At 40.8% G+C, this 23,445-nt stretch overlaps 1 protein-coding gene across 2 annotated transcripts in view; it reads right to left on the bottom strand.

The window, feature by feature from the left end:
* Positions 1 to 1,636: 1,636 nt before the first annotated feature.
* The window catches only part of VPS26C (VPS26 endosomal protein sorting factor C), a 41,572-nt gene continuing 19,763 nt past the window's right edge, over positions 1,637 to 23,445 (bottom strand). Inside the window, exons 4-8 of one of the 2 annotated variants that reach the window (XM_067545281.1) lie at positions 15,576 to 15,656; positions 11,621 to 11,695; positions 10,486 to 10,636; positions 10,022 to 10,174; positions 1,637 to 7,945 (exon numbers count right to left, since the gene is read on the bottom strand). In XM_067545281.1, coding sequence (XP_067401382.1) covers positions 7,863 to 7,945; positions 10,022 to 10,174; positions 10,486 to 10,636; positions 11,621 to 11,695; positions 15,576 to 15,656 — 543 coding nt within the window. In that variant the 3' untranslated portion in view covers positions 1,637 to 7,862. Of the gene's footprint in view, positions 7,946 to 8,003; positions 8,098 to 10,021; positions 10,175 to 10,485; positions 10,637 to 11,620; positions 11,696 to 15,575; positions 15,657 to 23,445 lie in introns of those variants that run through there. The other variant, XM_067545283.1, reaches the window with a different exon arrangement.

Below are 23,445 nucleotides of genomic sequence, written 5' to 3'. Positions count from 1 at the left end.
CACTCATTAGGATAGTGTTTTCCATATTCAGTGTCGAGATCTCTTTACACCTTGCTGTTGGAATTAGAGTTCATCTTCCTGTGGGGGTGGAGGGGGGGAGGAAGTCCTCCACTGAGGGCCACAGCTATGAGAATGGTGAAGTACAGTGGTAGCTAAAAGTGCAGTCTGTTTTTAGAGTTGTTTTGGAAAGTATCCAATGCCTAGTGAAACCTGTACAAGTGGCCACATGCTTACTGATAGAAACGAAGAACTCCTGCTGCCTCCAGCCAGGCCTGGAAGGAGGTGAATATCCTGCCAATTCTGTCATCGGAGAATGAAGGGAAAAAAATGCTGGGTTTTTCTGTGTATGCCAATTTGTGTAAATATGCAGGGCTGCCAATATTGTGAGCTTTCAGATCCTTCTACAGGTTTAGAAGGAAAACCCATCAGCCAACTGGAGCTGCTACACCTGCTATTGAGGCTTCCCATCCTTCCTCATCCCATGGAGCAGGCAAAGCTCTCTTCCCCCCCCCCAATCTCCCCTCTGCCAATGCCTCCTTAAAGGTTCAGGAGCACTCCAGGAGTGACCCACCCTGCTCCTCAGCACCTCTCCTTTGCATGTAAGAGGCTTCCTGCTGCTCCCCTGGCTTAGGGATGGGAATGAAACTCCCAGCTGCCTCCATCCCAGCTCAGACTCATCCAGCACTAGAAGCAAAGTAAGAGAAAGGAGCCATTGATGAAGAAGAGGTGAGTGCTATGGAGAGGCAGTGGTATTATTGCGCAGGGAGGGCAGGGGTTTGTGCGTGGAGGGACCAATGTTAATTGAAGGAATAGTTGGTGAGGGTGTGTTGCCAGCACCTCTCCCCTGTTGTTCTCCCTATACCCTGCAACCCACACGTCAGCTCCTCAATCCGAAGGCCCCTGCACACTCAGCAACTACCCAAAAGCCACACAGAGGCAAAAAAGGACTATTCTAAAACTGAATACAATGGTGGCTGCATAGGTGCAGGAAATAGGCAGGTGTAGGAGGTGCTGCTGCACTCCCTGGCTTGAAGTGTTTTCCATTATATACAGGATTTACAGTTTGGTTCAATAGCCCTCAGCACCCTCCCTCCACCCTCAAAAATGTTGCAGGGCTCCCCTGGTTGGGCATAGACAGGAGTGCAGCCCCTCAGAGACTGACAGACAAGTATATTCATTCATACATTTTTTAAAACGCACTTGTCACAATAGTATGTAAGAGTTCACTACAGAAAAGACCTCGTATTCTGCAGTTCTGCTGCAGCAGACTTTATCCCTTGGTGCAGAATTGTAGTCCAGAACAAAAAACAAAACAAAAGAAACCCAGCTGTTTCCAGTTCTTCTGGTTGCAGAGAAAACCTTGAAAACATGAACTGAACTTATCAGAAATGCAGGCATCACTGCTTCAGGTTCATACCTCTCAGTGATTGAAACTTCTCCTTCAGTTTAGCCAGGGTCCCATGCAATTTATCAGTGTGGATGTGGCATTTTCCAAAGAGGCCACACAGTTCAACAACGTTGCTGGGGAAGTCTGCCATTTCTCTGCAGTCAGGTGCTCTCTATTTTCTATCTCCCTGTCCTGGAAGGAGATGGCTACAGCAACCTCTTGCTCTCCAGCTTTCCTCACAAGGGGAAGTTAATAAGCACTACTCTTCAGGGACCAGAGCTGGAGTTCAGCTTGCAACCAGGGAGGGAAGCTAGAAGCCTATGAGCTGCTCAGCTGAGCTGCCTCCAGAGCTGTGCTACTGCAGAAGCTGGGAGGGAAGGGGGAAGGACCTGCTCAAGTTGACTACTACAGCTTCCCTGTTTCTTTGGCCCACTTCAGGAAGGGAAGAGAGAACAAATAAGTTCTGAGGCTGGCCAGCTGAGTAAGCACTATTACAGGAGCAGCAGGTCACCTGGAGTATATAAGAACTCCGTCCTTGAATATAATCACAGTTTAACATAACTGTCAAACTTTTACACCAATGCACATTTTCAAGTAGGAGCCCCACTAGTGTGGGTGTGTGGAGGGAATGTGGATGAAGGGTATTTCACATGAGTGCAAAAATACAACAGTGCTGTGGAATTTGGTTCCATTGTACACAAGAGTGCACATGACCCTGAGCTGAACAGAACTTTGAATTCACAGCACCATTATTTTTAGGGTCTGTGGAGAGGGGGGGAGAGAAAAACCAGATTGTTTGGAACTGCAGTTTTCAGAGTAAGAGTAAATCTTAGCACAGGTGGTTAAAGACCAGTAAATGGCAAACACACTTCATTAACACAGATTTAAACTTGCCCCGTGATAACGCCACATTCTGGAAAGATATGAGCTAACCAAACAAAACTTCTGAAAGCCAGGAACTAGAGTGTGAAGGTAAACACCCACACAACTTTAACCCTACTGCCCTGGAATTGGCAAGAGCCACTGGGAATGATCTGCATGCACTTCAGCTTTATTCACTGTTAGGTACAGCTGTATTGACAGGTGGTAGATGGGGCAGGTTAGCAGAGGTGTGTTTGAGATAGGAGGAGATCTGGGGATTAGTTTGAGGAGCATCACAGAGCTGTGATTAGGATATGAAGAGACCTGGGTCTAAATCCCCACACATGTGAGAAATCAAAGGAATGTGGTGCATGTGTACCTTGAGGTTCCAGTCTGCATCATTTCAATACAGAATTGTGTAGGTTGTCAGTTACAAGGCACTAGGGTGGTCTCGGTCTGGGTATTGTCAGAAGTGAGGGGATATGAAAGCAGTCTGTGGATTTAATGATAGGCAGGGGAAAATATAGATTTAGGTAGTATCCTGTGTGCATGTGTGAAGGGGGTTAGAAAAGGGGGTGAAGTAGTTGATAAATTTTACAAGGGTGATATTCTGTCATGGGACTAGGTTCAGTGTTCAAGCTTAGGGAAGGTGCACAGAGCAGCTGTCCCCATTACAGTGAATAGGCAGAGTGCGAGCTTGTGTTATGGGTTTTGCAAGGCATGTCTCAGAGGGCAGAGTTAAGGTTGTGGGGGTGGGGATCTCAGCTCTGTATTTCCTGGTTTTCAAGTGTGAATTTTGTTGAACTCAAGGTTTGGAAAGGTCATAAGCTACCCTCAGGCACCCTTAACTCAGGGTTTTGGTATTGGCTATTTAATTTCCTAGGGGTTTTTTTTTTTTATTATTATTAAATAGAGTGTTTGCTGGTAGGAAATAGTGGTAATTCTAAGCCATTCTGGTGCTCACTCCTTGCTCTAGCGACCCATCTTTGACTCTCAAACATCCACTCCCATGAGGCATAGCAAATTTCAAGGCAATCGCTGTAAGCATGCAGATTTAGATCAGAGTCATCCATCAGAGAGAAAGGGCAGCCTAACCTCCTCTATAGCAGAGCTGGCACTCCACTATAATACTGTAGGAAATGAAAGAGAAAAATGGAAGGAGGGACTTATCCATAGCAGGCTCAAAGAGGGATGATAGGGTCCATTCATCTAAATGAGATGTTTTCAGCTGACACAGAGTATCTCATGGGGATGAACAGCTCTGATACATGTGGACTGCTCTGTTCATGTCACATGTGTGTTTTTTCTTCTCCTCAATGCTGGAGACCCTGTGATATACCCAGATCCTGACATATACATTCAAGGGAAAGATAAGACAGACACCCCACCCCAATTCTTCCCCCAGACTCCCTGCCCAGTGTCCGACCCCTCTCCTCCCACAGATTTTAGAGCACTTATGCTTTAAACAGAAAACTAGTCTTAACTATAACAGAGCTCACACTGCACTATAATGCAGCCAAGCTTCCGTTCTGTTACAGTGAAAATCCATAGTAAAGCAGTTCAGTTATAGACTTTACACAGTGTAAGAGAGCAGAATTTGGTTCTTCTATTCTTACCTTATACTGAGTACACACAAGTCCCTGAAACTTCAGAACTCTAAAAGAGAATTATTCATTGATACTTATAATCCACAGGTACCTGTGAAGTATAGGAAAACATTTTAATGATGTATTTTATTTGTTGCCTTCAGTTTAACTTTGAAAACTGCTCAATGCTAGTTCCTGAGTCTTGCTTACTTTAAGACATCACCTAGATAAAAGACCATCCTATGTGGAAATTGCAAAAACCAGCATCAAAGAGCTAGGTGGGTGTTGACATGCACTAAACATTTACTATTGACTCTTTCCCTTGCTACAGTCCAAAGAATTTTTGAGGCTGGATTGCTGATTACAGATCCCATCCCTTTTAGCATGAGCTTTTTAACTAGTACAGTTAGAGATTTTCCTGCTCTTAGAAAAAAGTGTGGCAGACCTAGATACACAGAGCTCGTCTGCACTTGAAACGATACAGCAGTGCAGCTGCACTGCACTAGTGCTTCAGTGAAGATGCTACCTATGCTGACAGGAAAGGTTCTCCTGTTGGTGTAGGTAATCTACCTCCCTGAGAGACCGTGGGTAGGTTGATGGGAGAATTCTGCCATCGACTTAGTGCTGTCTATAGTCGAGGTTAGATCAGCTTAATTATGTCACTCTGGGCTGTGGATTTTTCACATCCATGAGCAATGTACCTTTGTGGATGTATGTCCCCAGTATAGACTAGTCCACAGATCTGAAAGGGAAAAAGCTACTCAATATATAATTTCCAGCTTTAAATGGGGAATTTGAATGATCACCATCAGTAGCTCACTTCAAATGTTTAAACTGCTTCAAAATTCAGATAAGTTTTCAGACCTGAACTCAAAGCCTTCTCCTATCTAAAAATCTAGCAAAATCCCTTTAGTTATTTCAAGGAACCTTATGACAATTTGTCAACTTTTTGAATACACACAGCTAGGCCCAAGGAGGTCTATGTTCAATCTTCCCAAGTCTTGACGGCATTCTCCATTCTTTATCAACTCTTAAACTATCTGACAATGGCCATCAAGCACAGGAAGAACACTGGAAGCATCAACTCCAGGCCAGTGGGCTCAGTAACAACTGCGTTGCACCAGGGTGCCCGCACTACCAGAATGCATTTGAACCTGCAGTGATCCTCCTTCAGTGTCTAACAAACCACAAAAAAAAAAAAAAAAAGTAGGAAGTGACCTCAACTGCTCTACTAGTTAGAGCAATGGCAACTCTCTACCCTTCCTGCCCTTTAGAAAGTTGATCACGTTCAGAATAAATATATTTATGCTCTTGATTTCAACAAAATTATCAAGTACGAGTTCTGTTCACCTACTAAAACAAAGGCCTACTTTCTCCCATTCCAAAACAACATTAAGTTCAGGACATCAGACACCAAATTCAATTAATCTTTTTGCTTCCAATTGCTTCTCAGTGTGTAATTTAACTTTGTTAGCAAGCTGTTGTATGGACGAAAAATTAATTCACTGCAAGCACTAGGCACCTCTCCTGAAATGAGCAGGACAAAACTCCATGGATGAAGACTTATGGTCACCATGGTCTAGAAAACTGATTATGTTCAACAAAATTTAGCAAAGAATAATAAAACTAGTTAGATTGTGATTTAATGCTACTCACCTAACAATGTGAAATAAAGAAACTTGTTTAAAGTTATTCAGTATTAAGGTTATGACTTAAGGTCTAGATCATAGTCGTCTTGGTGAGATCAGACATTTTTGGGCATTTTCAAATTTAACCTATGGGATACTGCTGAAGAGCTTTGAATTAATAGACGATTGAGGGCTTAGAAAAAGTCAAGACATCACAGCCTTTCCTGGATGCTTCTGACTTTCCAGTTTTAATGATGCTAGAAGTAAAGAAACTAATTCTGTAGCAGGTCCAATTTTGAGTCGAGCATTGGAATTTGACCAGTTCTGCTAACATTTGAGTCTAGATGAACAGCGTCATCAACGTGGTAAAGATTAGTCGGCCAAAAAGCCTCAAGCCCCTTTGTAGTGGCAAAAAGAGACTATGAAAAATTTAAATAGAGATGAGCTTTTGAGCTTCCACCAATCCCTAATTCAATATAGTGGGGAAAAAACTAAATGCAGGATTCATAGTGGTGTTATTTATACATTGTTTCCATTGGATGTTCATTAAATGCTGACAAAAGATCTCTGTAAATTCACATGGCCATTTTGGTACTGGCCAACAGCTAGCAGTCTAGTATCATCCTGCCTCTGAGAGCCATAGACTTCATTTCCCTCCAAATGATCCTATGATACTATTTCCAGATCACATGCAAACATTGTTTCTTCAGTGGCTATGGATAGGATTTTGTAATTATTTAATGCTAAAGTGTTGTGCTGATGCTTGTAAATTGTTAAACTAGATTTTTAGAACTTCAGGTGTTTATTCCTAAAATATGGAAAACGCTGATCTAGCTGGAAAATTTAGTATTTTTCTGTTGGATGAAGGGAGGGATAAAGCCAGAAGTAGATGTGTTTTGTCAAGAGTCTTTACTTCAAGATTGAGTTAACGTTTTAGGCACCTGCTCTTCTTGTTCTGCAGTGCCCCTCCCCCCGATGGTTTCATTTGCACATTTACATTCAGAAAAAGCACACTTTGCCTCTATACATGCTTTCCCTAACATCAAAAACACAACTCTTCACCCCCCACAATTGTCCCAAAAGAAGATGATCTCCTGGTTTATTTTTTGCTGTGCCAGTTTACGCATGTCTACCCAATAAAAGATGAGCTAACTAAAAAAAGCAATGGAGAGCTTTTATCAGCAAATAGTAAAATGTTTTTTCTTTTCTGCCTGGCACATTTCCCCTTCCTCAAGCCTCCTAACACAGTTATGTCTGACATGTTCAGCAAATGTCAACTAAACCTTCTAATGAAGAAAGCAGCTAGTAACTGGCTCATAAAGTTAAAATTACTCATATAATGCCATTGTGCAGGCAAAAAGGTTAACTAGGTGGCCAAAATATAAATGTTTATGCAGTCTTTAGCAAAGTATTCTACCTTGCAAGAAAGGAGCTAGTCTACAATGCAGCAGCCAAGCATATGGACAGCAGTTTTCATCAGATGCTGTTGTTGCCACAAGAGCAAAGTAAGGATCACATTTTCACATCGAAACTAGATTGTAGGTAAAGGACTCAGTGGTAGAAGGAAGAGAAATTAACATGGAATGGGTAATCAAGAGCAAGAGTTCTGGCACAAATGCAAGCTGAAACCTCTTTTGACAGCTTGGTCCTCTTATTGCAGTAGAGCTTATGCAAGTAAATGACCAAGCTAACTACAATGTGATAGCTGTATCAACTTTGTTATAGTAAGAAGCTTTGGTTCTGAGGTGGTTCCCCTGATTAACAGATTCACTTCCCAATCTAAATGAAACATACTTAGTTTACTTTTACTTCATATTCTTTGTGGGGTGCTGATACTATAACACTGTGTTGCAATTCTGTAGCACCATTCAAAGATTTCAGAACATTTCCTGAACATCAGGTCTCCCAGCATCCATATGATGATAATGCTTAGGAAACATCAAGTTTCACAGTCTCCTTCAAGGACCAATACATAGCAGGGCCTGTTAGTTGTTTAGATATAAGAATCCTTATAAAGGAAACATTTAAAGAGTTAGCACAGTTTTAAATTATGAATTAATCATAGAAACTCACTGTGTGTTGTGCACATGACAGGAATGTGCAAAAAAAATCCCTTAAGGGTTCTTAAGAAAAAAATAGAGAGGGAGGTCTGGCTGTTCAATTCAAGAGACACTTGGTAGGAGTTTCGGCAGAAAAGTGCATTCATTAATATCAGAAGACAGACAAAGGGTTTGGTAGGAGTTACAGAAAACTGCACTCCCTTCCCACATAGAAGTCAATAATGGGATGAGCAAATGTTTAGTCCTTCAATTAAAATAAAGTTTGAAGATATTATTTGAATTTCCATTTGATAGCTGAAGAATTTCTTTGTTCCTCCATTAATGATGCTCCTCTGAACATTCACACCCTGCAGAGCTTCAGTGGGAAATTCTCTGTGATAAGGTGATCATCGTGCAGGAGGACAACAATGTTAACTTCGAACTCTAGAGGAAAAGAGATCGCCGGTATTAACTCAAATTTTACAGTATAAACAAGGATAACTCTGTAGCTCCTGCTCTCAGCTGCCTTCACCTGAGATAAATCTTTTAAGCTGTTATTAATGTTCTGGAATTATCTGTTGCTAGATGATTCAACACTGTAGAAAGTAACAGAGCACTGTAAAATTGCCTTGGATGATCTGTCAGCATGTAAGTAGCTCCATAAAAGATTTGACAGAGGAGAAAAGGCCACATGTGAATATGTAGAGAACAGATCTTAAACACCAGATTAAAATATACATGCATGATTATATACACACAGTGGGGGTGATTTCAGAAGGCAAAATTGGGTGCCTAATTCTCATTTGCGTCTTTATAAATCTCTCTCTCATATTATATAAGAAGAGAACTGTCTCCTTCTCTCAAAATATCAGTACCAGACTTCCAAGGCAGGCACTACTCCAATTGTGACCCACAAAAGCCACACTTTCTGGAATGTGGTGGGAAAAGAGCTATTTTGAACAACACAATTTAACCTGGATTCTGAATCACTGCCACAGGAATTCCATTTTAACTATTTCTCATTTTTGTTAGTTGTGTCCAGAGGACCCAATTATATCAATGCTCCATTGTTGAAGGCACTCTACAATCATAGAAGAGGTGGTCCCTGCCCCAAAAATCTTATCTAAACAGAAACAAGATGCAAACAACTGGGTCAAACTAACAAGTGGATGAGTGGGGATGCAAATAACAGTAATAAGAAAATGCAGTTATAAAAAGTAGGTATGAGAACAATTTTCAGATTAAGTCTTTTCTTAAAAAAGTATATTAATTGCACTGGTGGTAGCCACCTGTCTAGCTAATATTAGCTAGTAATTTATTGTTTGCATCATGGTAGAAGTAGATCTTGAGGAGGAATTTGAAAGTGTTTAGGGTAGTGGTTTTATGGATTTGTTTGGAGGAGGACATTGTACATATAAGGGAGCAAAGTGTTGGTGGGAGAAGCACAAAAATGGATGATCAAAGTTGGTGGAGTGGAGGAGATGTAATTGGGGGTGACACTGAAATACAAAAGTAGATAAGCAGGAAGGAGCTAAGGTGTGGAGAGTCCTAAACACAAGGACAGGAAGCTTGAATGTAATGTTGTGGAGAAGGAGAAGTGAGCTAGGGGATAGATTCAAAAGAAGCAAACCAAGTTAGAACTATGGATCATTAAGATGATTTTAGCAGCAATGTTTTGAATGTCTTTACGTGGGAAGTTTGATGTAGGTGTTAGGAAGGAGGGAGGTGACTAATATTAAGGAGGGGAGAGGAGTTTTTGTTGTGTGCATTGAAGAAGCAGCTGGAACTTGGCAAATTATGGAAGATTTGGATATGGCCTGGCTCTAAGAGTCAGTAGAGAGGAGTCTTAGATAACCCCCAACTTCCAAGCCTGAGTTACTGGGAGAATGGTGGGAGTGTCAGTGATGACAGAAAGGGATAATGGAGGGAAAGCATCACTTTTCAGCATTTTACCCTCTCAATTTCCTGCTACTCTTGAGAGCTGTCAATGTTCAGCACATTTAATCCTTACTGGAAACAGATATTTGCCATTAAAACTACTTTTCCAGTTCCTCCCCCAGATAATTTTTCTGGATACAACTAATTTAGTCCTAGTTAAGACCAATTCTGAAACCAAAAGAAGATAGTTTACGCTGGACAGAGAACTTAGTTCGGAATGGAGAAGGTTATAGCTAAAAGGATAGTACAGAGGCTTTTAAAGAGACAAACTGTTTGGTATATTTAGCATTCACTAAAGGTAGTGGACTGATAGACCTGTAGCCTGAGTCCTCCTTATCCACAACAGGTACCATTCAGAGAACAGTAGTGCAGACTGCTCTGGTAATATACTTCAACCCTAGTAGGGGACCAACTCTGTTGGTAAGGTGGTCTCCTTGATTTCTCTTGAAAAGCTGCTTGTTAGTGCCAGTAGTGGTAGTTCGTATTGTGGCCCTTTGCCCACTAGAAACTGAACTGAAACCGGCAGTTTGTTTCACATGGACTCTAAAAGTCCCAGTATTTCAAAATTAGCTGTGTCCTTACCAACTTTGAAGTTTGTAGTTTCCAGTGTAGGGCAGGTGAACAGCCTGGGGAATACCATGTATATAGGAATAGACAAGCTTCTGCAGACATCCCCATCAGCAATCTGAATATTCTGAATCTCTGTAGCATCTCTAGCATAACCTTCGGCACAACCTGGAGAAAACAAGTATTATGGTGAAGGAAAAAAAGTAGCACTAATCTTACTAGAAAATTACCCAATAGGCAAGAGACATTAGCCAAAAAACAAACACACTATTTTACCCAGTAGAGCTTTGACTTTAAGAATGTTGATAGGGTGTTCAAATGTAATTTTTAAATTGATACTTTTGAGATGCAAAAAGTAACTTCTGCAAATGACTTCTACTACTGCTTTAGACAAATGTACTATGTCCAATTTAGAATATAAATATTCAGATAACCAGTGTAGTATATATTCAGATTTTAGTTTACATAAGACAACCTACCACAGGTTTCCACACGTACTAACTGTAGCTCAATGCTTTTGACTGCAGCTTCTGCATTCTCCACCACCAACTCCCCAGTTAGTGGCTGTGTAATGATGCAGTTAGTTGAGTTGAGATGACCTTTGATGAGAAATTTTGGGAGCGAGGCTCTCTAAATGTAGGGTGGGAAAAAAAAGTCACATGACTAATCAAAAAAGTGTAGAGAATACAGACTAGGTAAAACCACCCTATGTGGAAAGAAGCAGCATAAGAGTTAATGAAGTACATAAAAAGCCTACATTAAAAGATTATTAAGGTTCCAAAATCCAGCCCCTCAAAAGTTAGGAAATGCCAGAATGAAGCTTGTCTGTGCAAACTTAATGGAGCGCCCTTGAGCACATGCATTGTGATACAGTCTTTAATTACATGGTAACATTCTTTTTCCCCACTAGGCCCCTGCCTCAGTGGGTGCACAGGCTGGACTGTGCTCTGGGGATAAATCAGGATTGTGAGTGAAGGAGGCTGTTGTCTGTAGGACCTCTGCTTCATTTTTTTTGTGGAAGTTGGAATGTTTTTGGTGAATGAGGCAGGGAATTGCAGGACGAGAAAGGAAAGTCTCATGGTTAAGGCAGTTGAATGCTTCCCTGGAGAACTGGATTCTATCCCTGCCTCTGACACCATGTAGTTGTGTGATGCTGGGCAAGTCACTTAAGCCAAACTTTTCACAGGTGATTAATTGTGTATTCCTCATTTTCTGGGTGCCCAACGTGGGGTGCTGGGGTCTAATTTACAGAAGTGCTGAGCGCACACATCCTCATCTGAAGTCAATGGGACCTGTTGGCTGCTATATTCCACTGACTTGGTTGTTCCCAGAAAGAGAAATATAAAAAAAACCCAAAATGCATAAGCATCACTGAAGAAAACTCTTAACAAATGCAACATCAACACAAAAGAACAAGTAGCACTGTTATCCATTAAACTGCTGCCTAGCATGTCAGGAATCAACGCTGGTAAAAAAGGAGCGGAAGAACTATGATTAGCTGTGGAGCACAATCTAATAGTAGCCACTTATTTCACTCCTTGCACCAGTTCACATTAGAGATAAGAGTCATTCACTACCACTTAGGGCATTATTTTTTAAAAACAAAACATTTACCTCTTTAACATTCTGTAAGGTTTCAGGTGTAATTGTGAAATCCACTGGGCTTGGCATCAGCTTCCCTTTCTGAGGCTGCAATGTAATGAAAAAGTACTATTGATATTGGACATTCAGTATCTACAATTTACATGATAATATACACACACTGAATCACAAAAATAATCCTTTTTCCTATGCAATTAATGGCAAGACCAGCTAGAAACTGACCTAAACATGTTACAACTTCTAACTTTGAAATCTTTAGAGAACTAGGGCCCATTTCATGTAAAGTCTATTAGACACTGCAAGAAAAGAGCATGATTATGATATGGACCAAATACAAGTCACCAAATGTTACAAAAGAACACATTTTGACATTCTGATTAATGGAATCCAGAACTATCCATGCTATTGCTGCAATAAACCATGGCAGGATGTGCATTACTATGCTACTGATACCTGGCCCTGGGCATGTTATGTTGTGAGCCACAAGATTAAGTGCTCTAACCCACCCAAGAAGTAAACCAATAGCTTAATAATGAACACCTTGGCATGCTGTTAAAGTAGAGCTCTTGATTTTACATTTCAGGGGGAGAGGTTTTGTTTAAGTTTGTGAGGTCTGATGCAATGTGTCCTCCAGTAGTAAACAGTTCTCCCAGTAAGCAGATGTGAGAGAGTAGGGAAACTTACATATGCATTTCCTCTACTTCCCTGAGCGTATTGATTGTTTTTTCTTATCTTCTCTATGTGAAGTTCCCTGCACTATTTGAACTTCCTTCCTCTGCCCAGGAAGAGCTCCTTCAGCAGCAGGTTATGGCCCAGTAGCTGTTTTCAACTTACTGGGCCAGATCCCCAGATGGTGTAATTCAGTGTTACACTGATTTTGCCAGCTGAGATCTAGCCCTACATATGCATTTTTTTAAATTGAAATTTGGAAAAAATTCAAAAAATCCTAGTTTGGCTTTTACAGTGGAAAGTAAGTTTAAAGTAACTTAAAAGGACCTGAATTGCTGCTGAAATTGCAGCCTGGCACTTTGCAGAAGGGACAATTTAACTGTTATTTTAATCATCAGCACCTGCCTTTCTTCAGCCTCATCCCAATGAGGTGCCTTATCTTTGCTGACTTCCATTCACATTTCAGCAAAGCCTCCATTTAAAACAACAAGCGTAAGAATTTTTTGTCTGCCAATCAGTGATGAGGGTCCCAGCTGTGCACTGTTGGGAGTTGGTGCAGTGCTGTATCAGCATCAGAAGGCCCAACCTGAACTCTGTGTTTTACTTCCCATTACTTTGCATCCATTGCAGTTTCTTGTGTACAACTACCAAACCGGGAACCTGTCAGCCACAATTAATTAAATACATAAATATTCTCAGTTATGGGAAAATACAGCTGACAAATTCTGGCCAACGAAATAAGGTTAAGGGAAATAATATATTGTGCACTGACAGTAAGAATTGTATTACAGTAGAACCTGATTAACTCACACGGAGACTCATGGTGAATTACTGAATTCTGTGTACTACTGAGTGCTGTGCTCTGAATAAGAAATAAAGCAAGGATACTGCATAATATATAAAAGTTCATTATTTTGACAACTGTAGCTTATTTATAATACTTCATAATGTACTATTAAATGTACTATAGTACATTTTGTAAAAGAAGGAAAATCTTAGGAACAAAATCTCCAGTGTCTTGTTATTAAATCTTTGCAGATGGGCAATTTTTTGTGTGCGTTATAGAAGTTCTACTTACTAATTTTTATCGCTTATGATGAGAAGAACAAAACATCTTTAAGTATATTACTGACTCAGACTCTAAGGTCAGAAGGACCAATATGACCATCTAGTCTGACCTCCTGCACAATGCAGGCCATAGAACCTCATTCACCCACTCCTGTAATAATCCTCTAACCTATGACTGAGTTATTAAAATCCTCAAATCATGGTTTAAAGACTTTTAAGGTGCAGAGAATCCACCAGCAAGTGAGCCGTGCCCCATGCTACAGAGGAAGGTGACAAACTCCCAGAGCTTTTGCCAAACTGCCCTGGGGGAAAATTCCTTCCCGACCCCATATATGGTGATCAGGTAAACCCTGAGCATATGGGCAAGACTCACCAGCCAGACACCCAAGAAAGAATTCTCTGTAATACCTCACAACCAACCCGATCTAACATCTTTCATAGGCCATTGGTATATATACCACCAGTAGCCAAAGATCAGTCAATTGCCAAACTAGCTGTCTCATCATACCCTCCCCTCCATACATATATCAAGCTCATTTTTGAAGCCAGCAAGGTTTTTTGCCCCAACTGATCGCCTTGGAAGGCTATTCCAGAACTTCACTTTTCTGATGGTTAGAAACCGGTGTCTAATTTCAAGTCTAAACTTTCTGATGGCCAATTTATATCCATTAGTTCTTGTGTCCACATTGGCGCTAAACTTAATTCCTCTCCCTCTTTGATATTTATCCCTCTGATGTATTTATCGACAGCAATTGTATCTCCCCTCAACCTTCTTTTGGTTAGGTGAAACAAGCCAAGCTCTTTGAGTCTCCTCTCATAAGGCAGGTTTTCCATTCCACAGATCATTCTAGAAGACCTTCTCTGCACCTGTTCCAGTTTGAGTACATCTTTCTTAAACATGAACAACCAGAACAGAAAACAGTATTCCAGATGAGGTCTCACCAGCGCCTTGTGTAACAGGACTAACACCTCCTTATCTCTACTGGAAATACCTAGTCTGATGCATCCAAGGACTGCATTAGCTTTTTTCACGGCCACAGCACATTGACAGCTCATAGTCATCCTGTGATCAACCAATATGCCCAGGTTCTTCTCCTCTGTCACTTCCAAGTAATGCGTCCCCAGCTTATAGCAGAAATTCTTATTAATCCCTAAATGCATGACCTTGCACTTTCCACTATTAAATTTCATCCTATTTCTATTACTCCAGTTTACAAGGTCATCCAGATCTTCCTGTACGATATCCCGATCCTTCTCTCTATTGGCAATACCTCCCAACTTTGTGCCATCCACAAACTTTATTAGCACATTCCCACTTTTTGTGCCAATGTCAGTAATAAAAAGGTTAAATAAGACCGCTCCCAAGACCACTCCCTGAGGCACTCCATTAGTAATCTCCCTCCAGCCTGATAGTTCACCTTTCGGTATGACCCGTTGTGGTCTCCCCTTTAACCAGTTCTTTATTGCCTTTCAATTTTCATATTTATCCCTATCTTTTCCAATTTAACTAATAATTCCCCATGTGGAACCATATCAAATGCCTCACTAAAATCTAGGTAACTTAGATCCACTGCATTCCTGTGTCTAAAAAAATATGTTATCTTTTCAAAAAAGGAGATCAGGTTGGTCTGGCATGATCTACCTTTTGTAAAGCCATGTTGTATTTTATCCCAATTACCATTAACCTTGATGTCCTTAACTACTTTCTTTCAAAAAATTTTCTGAGTCAACCTAACAGGCCTGTAGTTACCCAGTTCACTTTTCCCTCCCTTTTTTAAAAATATTTTAGTAATTCTTGAGTCATACGGTACAGCCCCCAAGTTTACAGTGATTAAAAATTCTTACAAATGAGCTTACAATTTCATGTGCTAGTTCCTTTTATATTCTTGGATGGAGATTATCTAGCCCCCCTGTTTTAGTCCCATTATGTTGTCAGAGTTTGGCTTCTACCTCAGATGTGGTAATTTTTATGTTCATATCCTCATTCCCATTAGCCATCCTACCACTATCCCCAAGCTCATTAGCTTCATTAAAAACGGAGGCAAAGTTATTGTTTATATATTCGGCCATGCCTAGATCATCCTTAACCTCCACCCCATCTTCAGTGCTTAGCGGTCCCACTTCTTCCTTGGTTTTCTTCTTTGCTCTAAACTTTGCTAAACAAAACAGAACTGCACAGGTGAAAATCTCAGCTAGTTGATGTTGTTAAAATCTCTATATTCCAACTTACTGGTGAGTGGACAATGAATTCACAAGTCTTAGTCAGGTCCTTGGCCAATAGGGAACGCCGCATGTCACACCGAAGGGTATACTGTGGGAAAGAGGACAGGATAAGAGTCTTATCAAAACTTTCTTCCATCTCCAGCATGGACTTGGAGAGATAAATTATTCTATAAGCACAAAGTCTCACTGGTTATTTATATTAAGGTTCCATTTATAAGTAGTTTATAAAAGGTCAGTAGGCAACTTATGTATGCTTTAATAAATTGTTAATCAATGGTTATAGAGTGCTGTTGAGTCCAACAGGTTGCTTATAACCATCTAGATCATGTAGTACTCATGTCTCTAACAACCCTATAACATCTATTAATCATTTATCAGCCCTTTATAAACTGAACTTTAACAAACTGTAACCATTGAATATCTGGACTGCAGGAATGCTCAGAGACCTCACTCAAGATCAGGCCCGATTACTCTAACTGCTGATCACATAACAGAAAGATACGTTCCTTACCCAGAACAACAGACAGAATACTTAACCTTGATGGGTAAGAGTGTGCAGGGGGCAGATTTTATATTTCATTGAGACTAATAAATATTTAAACACTTCTCATTTTACATATGGGGAACTAAGGCACCAAAATTCTAAGTGCCAAGGTCACATAAGTCTGTAGCAGAGCAGAGAATTGAATTCTGGTCTCTCAAATTCTAGGCTAGCACCCTAACCACTGGAACAATAACTCAGGTCATCTGTTGGAGTTGTATGAAATTTAAATGGAGTCTTTGATGGACATTTCTGTTAATGACATCTTTGATTACTCTAAATAAGAATTTTAAAAGTTATATACTGTTCACAATTTTGTTTACTTTGCCTCTCAATTTGGACAGTAAAAACATGTCAACCACTTTCACTTTCTGGTTTGTTTATGAACTGTTTGCATTTGATTTTTTTTATTTAAAGCACAAACATTTATAAGCAGCTCATAGTAGCTTCCTTCTCAAAACCTAGACATTAGGCCAAATCTCTTTTGTGCATCCATATTAACAGATATTAGTGTGCTATACAAACCGTTCTTGGAGTCCAGATTTCATTTTATTTCTGGGAAGGCACAGAAGAGCAGGAAACATTGACTCTCAAAGACTGGTGAAAATTCAATGATGGGCCTGGCCTGGCCCTTTCTGTTCAGGCTTTTTTGGAGGAGGTGGGAGGGCGGGGAGAGGGTAACTGGGAAGGTGATAGGAGAATGGCCAAAAGGTAACCTATACACCAATAAAAATCATATCTTATAAGACAATCAGTACTGATTATAAACAAAATATCTGGATTACAGAAAGCAACTCAACTTGTAGGCTGGTACTGTTTTTGGCATGTCTTTTGCAGACAACAGGTGTAACACTGGGAAGAAAGCCAAGGCCAGGACTAGTAAGGGAAACATAAAAATTAAGAAAAGGGAGACTCTCACTATAAGGGTTGTCAACAAGATATAAAATTTAGAAATAAACTAGCCATATGCAGAAGCATTTAGTTTAAGTAATATCAATGTCTGCCATTGACTGGCATAGCTAACTATTGCACATGCTTTTTATTTGTGAGGGGTAGAGTGACCTACTGTGAAGAAGCCTAGAGTAAATATAAGGAATCTGGAGGCTGAAATTCAATATGCCTTTGGGGATGGGTCTTGATTTAATGCAGGTAAAATGAGAGAGCTGATTTAGACAATCTGTAGAAAAAGGAATATTTCTCCTCTTAAGAAAATAAACTGATAGCTTGGTCATAATGCCAATCAGTAAATACATTAATTGGTTTTTAAAATATCAGGCATTTTCCTTGTGCCCCATCAGTAACAGGACCAATAAATAATTTATGAGGCTAAGATCCTCAGTTCTGCAAAACAGAGAAAATAGGTCTTTATCCTTTCTCCCAACCAGAAACAGCAATGTACAGTCCTTTTATGGATGCTTTCTCAATATAAATGAACCTTTGGTAAGGTTAGCATTGAAAATGAAATGATGGCTCTTTAGAGAGGGTATTTCATGCCAAAGATGGAAGGCTGATTGCTACTTGGCTATATTGAAAAGTCTGATGTAAAAGGTCACACAGTTTGCTCTGCAAAAGGGGGAGAAGAAGGGAATCCAACATGTGCATACACATGCATAAGCAAGACAAACTAAAATGAGTTTTATTCTGGCAATAGAATTGCTTATTTCCATCCAAGGCTTTTTACAAATAGGTATGGTCTCCTAACAAGTCACTTATCTGATTTTTCTGGTAAGTAACTCTTGAATTTAAAATGTTTAATGAAAGATTTAGTATCCTACTGCCAGGCAGTTAGAAGAACAAATTACACAAAAAACAGATCATCATCTCAAAGCACCTCCTGCAGCTTAATGAGAAGCAATTTGCATGAATCTACAGGATTCTTAATGAATAGATACAGCAATTATACATAAATGGAAGATCCTGATAATATACATGGTCGTAACAGTAGAAATAACTGGATGGAAAAGAGATATACTGGTCTAAGTCAAATGACCTTTCAACTTTTATCAATCTGTGCATAAAATGAGTAAGAAATAGAACCGGGAAGATTTCACTTTCAAACACCTGGGAGCAGCAGAATAGTATGGTGTGAAAAAATGATGTAAGTACCAAAGCATGCTCAGCACTCAATACTCTCCTACTCCTCAAGGAAATATAGGCCATGTCTGAAGAAGTTTAAAACAGAAGGCCAGATATTGCTCCCACTGAAGTCAATGGACAGAATGGCCATTAATTTAACTGGATCCAGGATTTGAGCCAAAAATTAGAGAGGAAAGAGATGCGACTTGGTCGGTTAGTACATTCCCCTGCCAAAGCAGGATTGTTCCCTTAACTATATATATATATTATTTTTTTTAGTGTTTTATCCAGTCTAGTTTTAAGTGATTCAGTAATTCAGCTTCCACTGCTTCCATTAGGAGATTATTTCACACTTTAGCACGCATCATTATTAGGAAATTATTTCCTGATATTAAAAAAAAAAGTCTCTTTAGCGTTATCCAAGGAATACAATTTAAGAGTAAACAGTGCCTCCCCTTCCTTGATACATACACCCTACAATTAATTGCAGGCTTCTGTCTTGCCTTATTTGTAGTTTACCCAATTGCACCCTTGGCCTGCAACCCTGCAGGTTAGTCCATGTAGGGGGACACCTATGCCTGCATGGATGCTCCTTTGAGCCAATGGAGCTCTGCCCACATAGATCCAGCTGCAGGATTGAGACCTTAGATTTTTCCCCACCCCTCTCAGAAGTTTACCTCAAAAGCCAGTCCCTTTGTTCCTAGTTATTACCTCTGAACTACCTCCAGTTTGTAAACATCTTTAAACGTACCAAGGTGCCCAGTATGGAATGCAGTATTCTAACGGTTGTTTCATCAGTACTTTACAGGTTGGCTTTATCTAGGACATCATATATATGTATGCAGCCCCACTGCAAATATATATGTTTGCTCCCACAGTGTATTGTGCAGTTTGATGTCTTTTGGCACTACAGATTTCTAGGTGTCTCCATACCATGGAGCATTTAGGTTTTAGATTATGCCCTATGCCTTGAAGACAGATGATCTGTACCTGCAGATAGTGGGGTGGAGGAGGGGTGCAGAATGAGGGCAGTGGCTTCAGCAGATGTTACTGAGCATGCTCAGTCCATATGAGCATGCTCAGTACAAACCAAGCAGCAAAGCTGGGAAGGCACATGACACTGTGCATCCTGCACGCATTGCCTCTGCTTGAAATGTATCACGTAGCATTCACTGTCCTAGCTGAACCTCATCTCATTTCATGTTCACAGTTCTAATCTTTCCAAGTCCCTTTGTAGTATTTCTCCAAACTTGCTAGTGTCTGCTGTTCCTCCTGGTTTAGTTGCATCTATTTAAGATCCTTTTCTGTTTGAAAAAAGACATGCATCCAAAAACCCCAAAACAAAACTATGAACTCCATAGAGGAGCACTTAAATATATGTAATTAATCTAGGCCACTCCTGTAGTCAGCAAAAGATTCCAACAATTAATATTTTCCATAGGTGCTGAGGGAACAAGTGTAATGGAAATCCCACTCAGATATAGCGTGGTCAAGAGACGTAAGTTGCAGTTAAAAGTCCAAACTTGAGAAATGTGTTCAAAGCTAAGATTGGCAAGATGGAGGAAGGGAGATAGCATAGACTGAGGACTCTGGTCAAGCTGCAAGTTCCGACTTGCCAAAAGTTTTATTTCCAGTACTAATATGAGAGAAGATCTGTCCTGACTGCATTTTCCTGTTTTTATACTGAATGCTTACATAAATAATCAGGTTCCAAATGAATTCTCTTTGGCAACCATTTCTTGGAGTCTGACTTGTGTACAACAAAGATTTGGATTTTCAAGTGGTATAAAAAAGAAAAGCTCTATCTGCTCAGATGTTTGCTAAGGGGGTAAAAACAGATATCTGTCAAAAAGTGCATCAACTCCTGCAAGTTCATGTGTCATTGAAGGTTTTAAAGAAAAGTATGGACTGATTACAATTTTGCAAGCCAGATAAGAATTGGAACTTACTACAGATAATATCTCCCTCACACAAGTATGCTAACATTTAATTCATTTATGCTTGTAACATGCTTGGAGATCTGGGGATGAATGTTTTGCTGTATAAAACATTACTACTGCTACAAAACACTTTAGACTCATTCTTCCTCTAACATTATATTCAACATGTACACTATCAAAAAAAAAAAAAAAAAAAGGCAAGAATGCTACAGCAATCCTATTTTGAAAATAAGTGGCAAAGTATAGCCACTGGCAATATGGTACAGAGTCTGACTATCTGTTGCCTAAGGCCTCTTTATGCCCTTGGCATCAACACCCACAGAATACCGCTGGCATAAGTGGGTTTCCTGTCCTGTGCATTGCTGCCAGAACTGCTTATACTCCCACTGAGAGCCTTGGAGCATAAGGCATGCTGGGGTATTTCATGCTGAGAGGAAGTGGGACTAGATCATTCTCTGTGAGTCTGCTAAGAATTGCTGTAGCACTCCTCAGCAGGCTCACAGAGAGTCAAATATGGCAGCTGTGGGGCTGGGCAGGCCCCCAGACGGCCCAGAAACAAAACAAAAGGACAGCTTAAAGCCACATTTACACAGAAATGAGGAATTGTGGCCATAGGGAGAAACAAGTGTGCCTTCAGCAGTAACATCCGACCAGGTGCTAAGTACATATTAACATACCAAGCTTTTTTCTTATTTCACACTTCCTGAAACAACAGCATTTTATAGTTATACTCTGAATATTCTTCAAGTTACTTTTGATAGGTTAACAGGTGGATAAAATACACTTTCATCCAAGGCCATTCTGTGCAAGTCTCAGTTCACCTATAAAAGTAATGGTTTTTATTCGTATCGTCTGTACTATATACTTGCAGCAATGGCTGGGGAAGGCGGGGGGGAGGGGTTTGAAGATTTCACTTTTTCTAGAGATTTTTTCACTAATATTCCAGTGCGAAGCATCTCTCTGAAGGTAATTTGGTTTTAATGGCTTCCTCTGAGCTTTATCTTGATAAACAAAATTTCCCCCGGGGGGGGGGGGGGGGAAGGGGAGGGGGAAGGGAGAAGGAAGAGAGAGTCTCCCACTAGTACAAAAATATATACGTGTTTAAGACCAGATTTTCAAACATCTCCTTTCATCATATTAGCCAGAGGAAAGCTTTTTAATTAAAACCCCTCCACCTAATATTAAAGCAACATCACAGTAAAAACATTTAACATAAAAATCAGAAAATTCAAAGCTGTAACTTTGTATGCACATTTAGGAAATATGCACAAACAGAGATTTGGTTTTTAAGGGGCTATCATTTCACTTTTGTGACTGTTTGTATAAAACTTCAGCTGTGATATTGTATGGCGATAGGGGTTTTTTTTTGGCAGCAAAGGTAGCAGAGGTGCAACCCTTATTAATGAACCAAACTCAGTTAGTTGAATACTCAAGGTACTATAGTTGATCCACTTATACTGTAAAAGCCATTACAGATTACGTTTAATTGATGGATTTTTAAGTCCTCCTGTAATAGTCTGTATACATCCTTCTCCTCCCCTTCTTATAAGAAGATTTACCAAGTAAGATGTAATGTCTGAAATATAAGGAGAGAGAAGATATTTCTGCGAGTTACTAGGATTCATAAGAGACCTCTTAAAAAACAGCAATGGAGAAAAAAAAATTGTGCCTGACCTTGGGAAACAAAGGAGACAGACTGTATCATCTTATGTAGCAACCTGCCACCAAATCAGGAATTGATATTGATGATGTCTGAGTATAGGATATCAGACTCCAAACAGTGTGTAGCCCTGTGCTGGGTGAATTTGTACTTACTTCTAACAGAGCTCTGCCGGATCAATCTGTTTTGTTTTGTTTTTAAAATACTTTGGCAACACTTGTGTAGCTTGTCATGTTAAAGTTTCATTGAACTATATTTAACTGTAAGCACACTTTCTCTTGGGGTATAACACTGCAGAGAGTGCATAAAATTGGAGATGCAAGCTACCACATAATAAAATAAGAGTTAGAAATTATTATAATGTACACAAAAGAAACTGTCACAGCTGTAACTGCTCCATGGCACTCCCTGCTGGCCAAATATGGCACTGCAAGCATTTTCTGCCTCAGTTCACAAGATGTGGCAGCCAGTCCAGAGGAGGGCAGTCAGTGCCATAAGCTTGTAGTCAGCCTTTAAACAGTTAAATTCAGAACTTGGCTGTGTCCTCCTTTAAACAAACTAACAAATAAATGTAAGAGGCAAGTGCTTGGTCACTTTAAGTCAAGGCTCTGATTCAGACCTGGCATTCTTGGGTAGGATGGAGGAGATGCTCCTCAGTGTATCACACCCAACACTCCCCTTGGGAGGAAGTAGGCAAACCTTCTTAACTGACCTGCTGGCTCCCAATTGGTCAGTGTCTCCTCCTGGCCCTGCTATGCCTCTAAGAACTAATTCTTGTTGGTAGCCTGACCTGAGTGAGTTTTCCTTGAGCGGAGGAGTGGGGGGTAAGTATCAGATTGCTGACACCTCCAGCAGGCAGCAGAGAAGGCCTGACAAACCCCAGCTCAGAAACTATAACAGCTTCTACACAAAATGACAAGACAGGGGTAAGAGTTTTAACTCAGCTAATGTACGTATTTTATGGTTAATAAGATACAACAGGTACAATACAATATCTGCTCTCCCCTCCTCCCCCCCCCCAGCTCCTGGCTCCCCACTGGACCCATGGCTGACCCCCTCTCCCCAGGCTCCTGGCTCCCCAATGGGCACATGGCTACCTGCTCTCCCCTCCTCAGCTCCCCACTGGGCACACGGCTGCCGCTCCCCTCCAGCTCTTGGCTCCCCGCCGGGCGGCTGCCATGCTCCCAACAGGAAACGGGGAGCCCAGGCAACAGCCTGGCTGGGAGTGGGGAGCCCAGGCAGCCCCCATGCTCCCAGCAGGGAATCTCAAGGCAACACCTGGGCTCCCACCAGGGAATGGGGAGCTGGGAGCCTTGGGGAAGGCCTGCTGGGTGGGGGAGCAGGACCCCCAGGGGCAGCCCAGCTCTGAGTGGGGAGCCCAGTGGGTGCATCCTGGCTCTGAGTGGGGAGCCTGGGCAGCAGCCAGACAGCAGCTGGAGCCCCCCGCCCACCTGGCTTTCTTGTCAATGTCACAGCTCTAGCATGGAGCCACAAAATTGACAGCCAACAGCCAATGTAAGTAAGCCGCAAAGCCACAGTGTCTACATGGACACTGCATTGCTCTAACAATACCAACATAAGCCCTGTGCCTCTTGTGGAGGTGAAATTATGATGTTGGTGTAGTAAGACACTCCCATCGGTGGGGGCAAGGCTGTAATGT

This window comes from Emydura macquarii, unplaced genomic scaffold (genome assembly GCF_026122565.2).
Source record: "Emydura macquarii macquarii isolate MOO-44397 ecotype Brisbane River unplaced genomic scaffold, CSIRO-AGI_Emac_v2 contig_1043, whole genome shotgun sequence".
NCBI classification, from domain to species: Eukaryota; Metazoa; Chordata; order Testudines; family Chelidae; genus Emydura; species Emydura macquarii.
The sequence above is the reverse complement of the archived record's forward strand: the minus strand, read 5'-3'. Positions and strand labels throughout refer to the sequence as shown.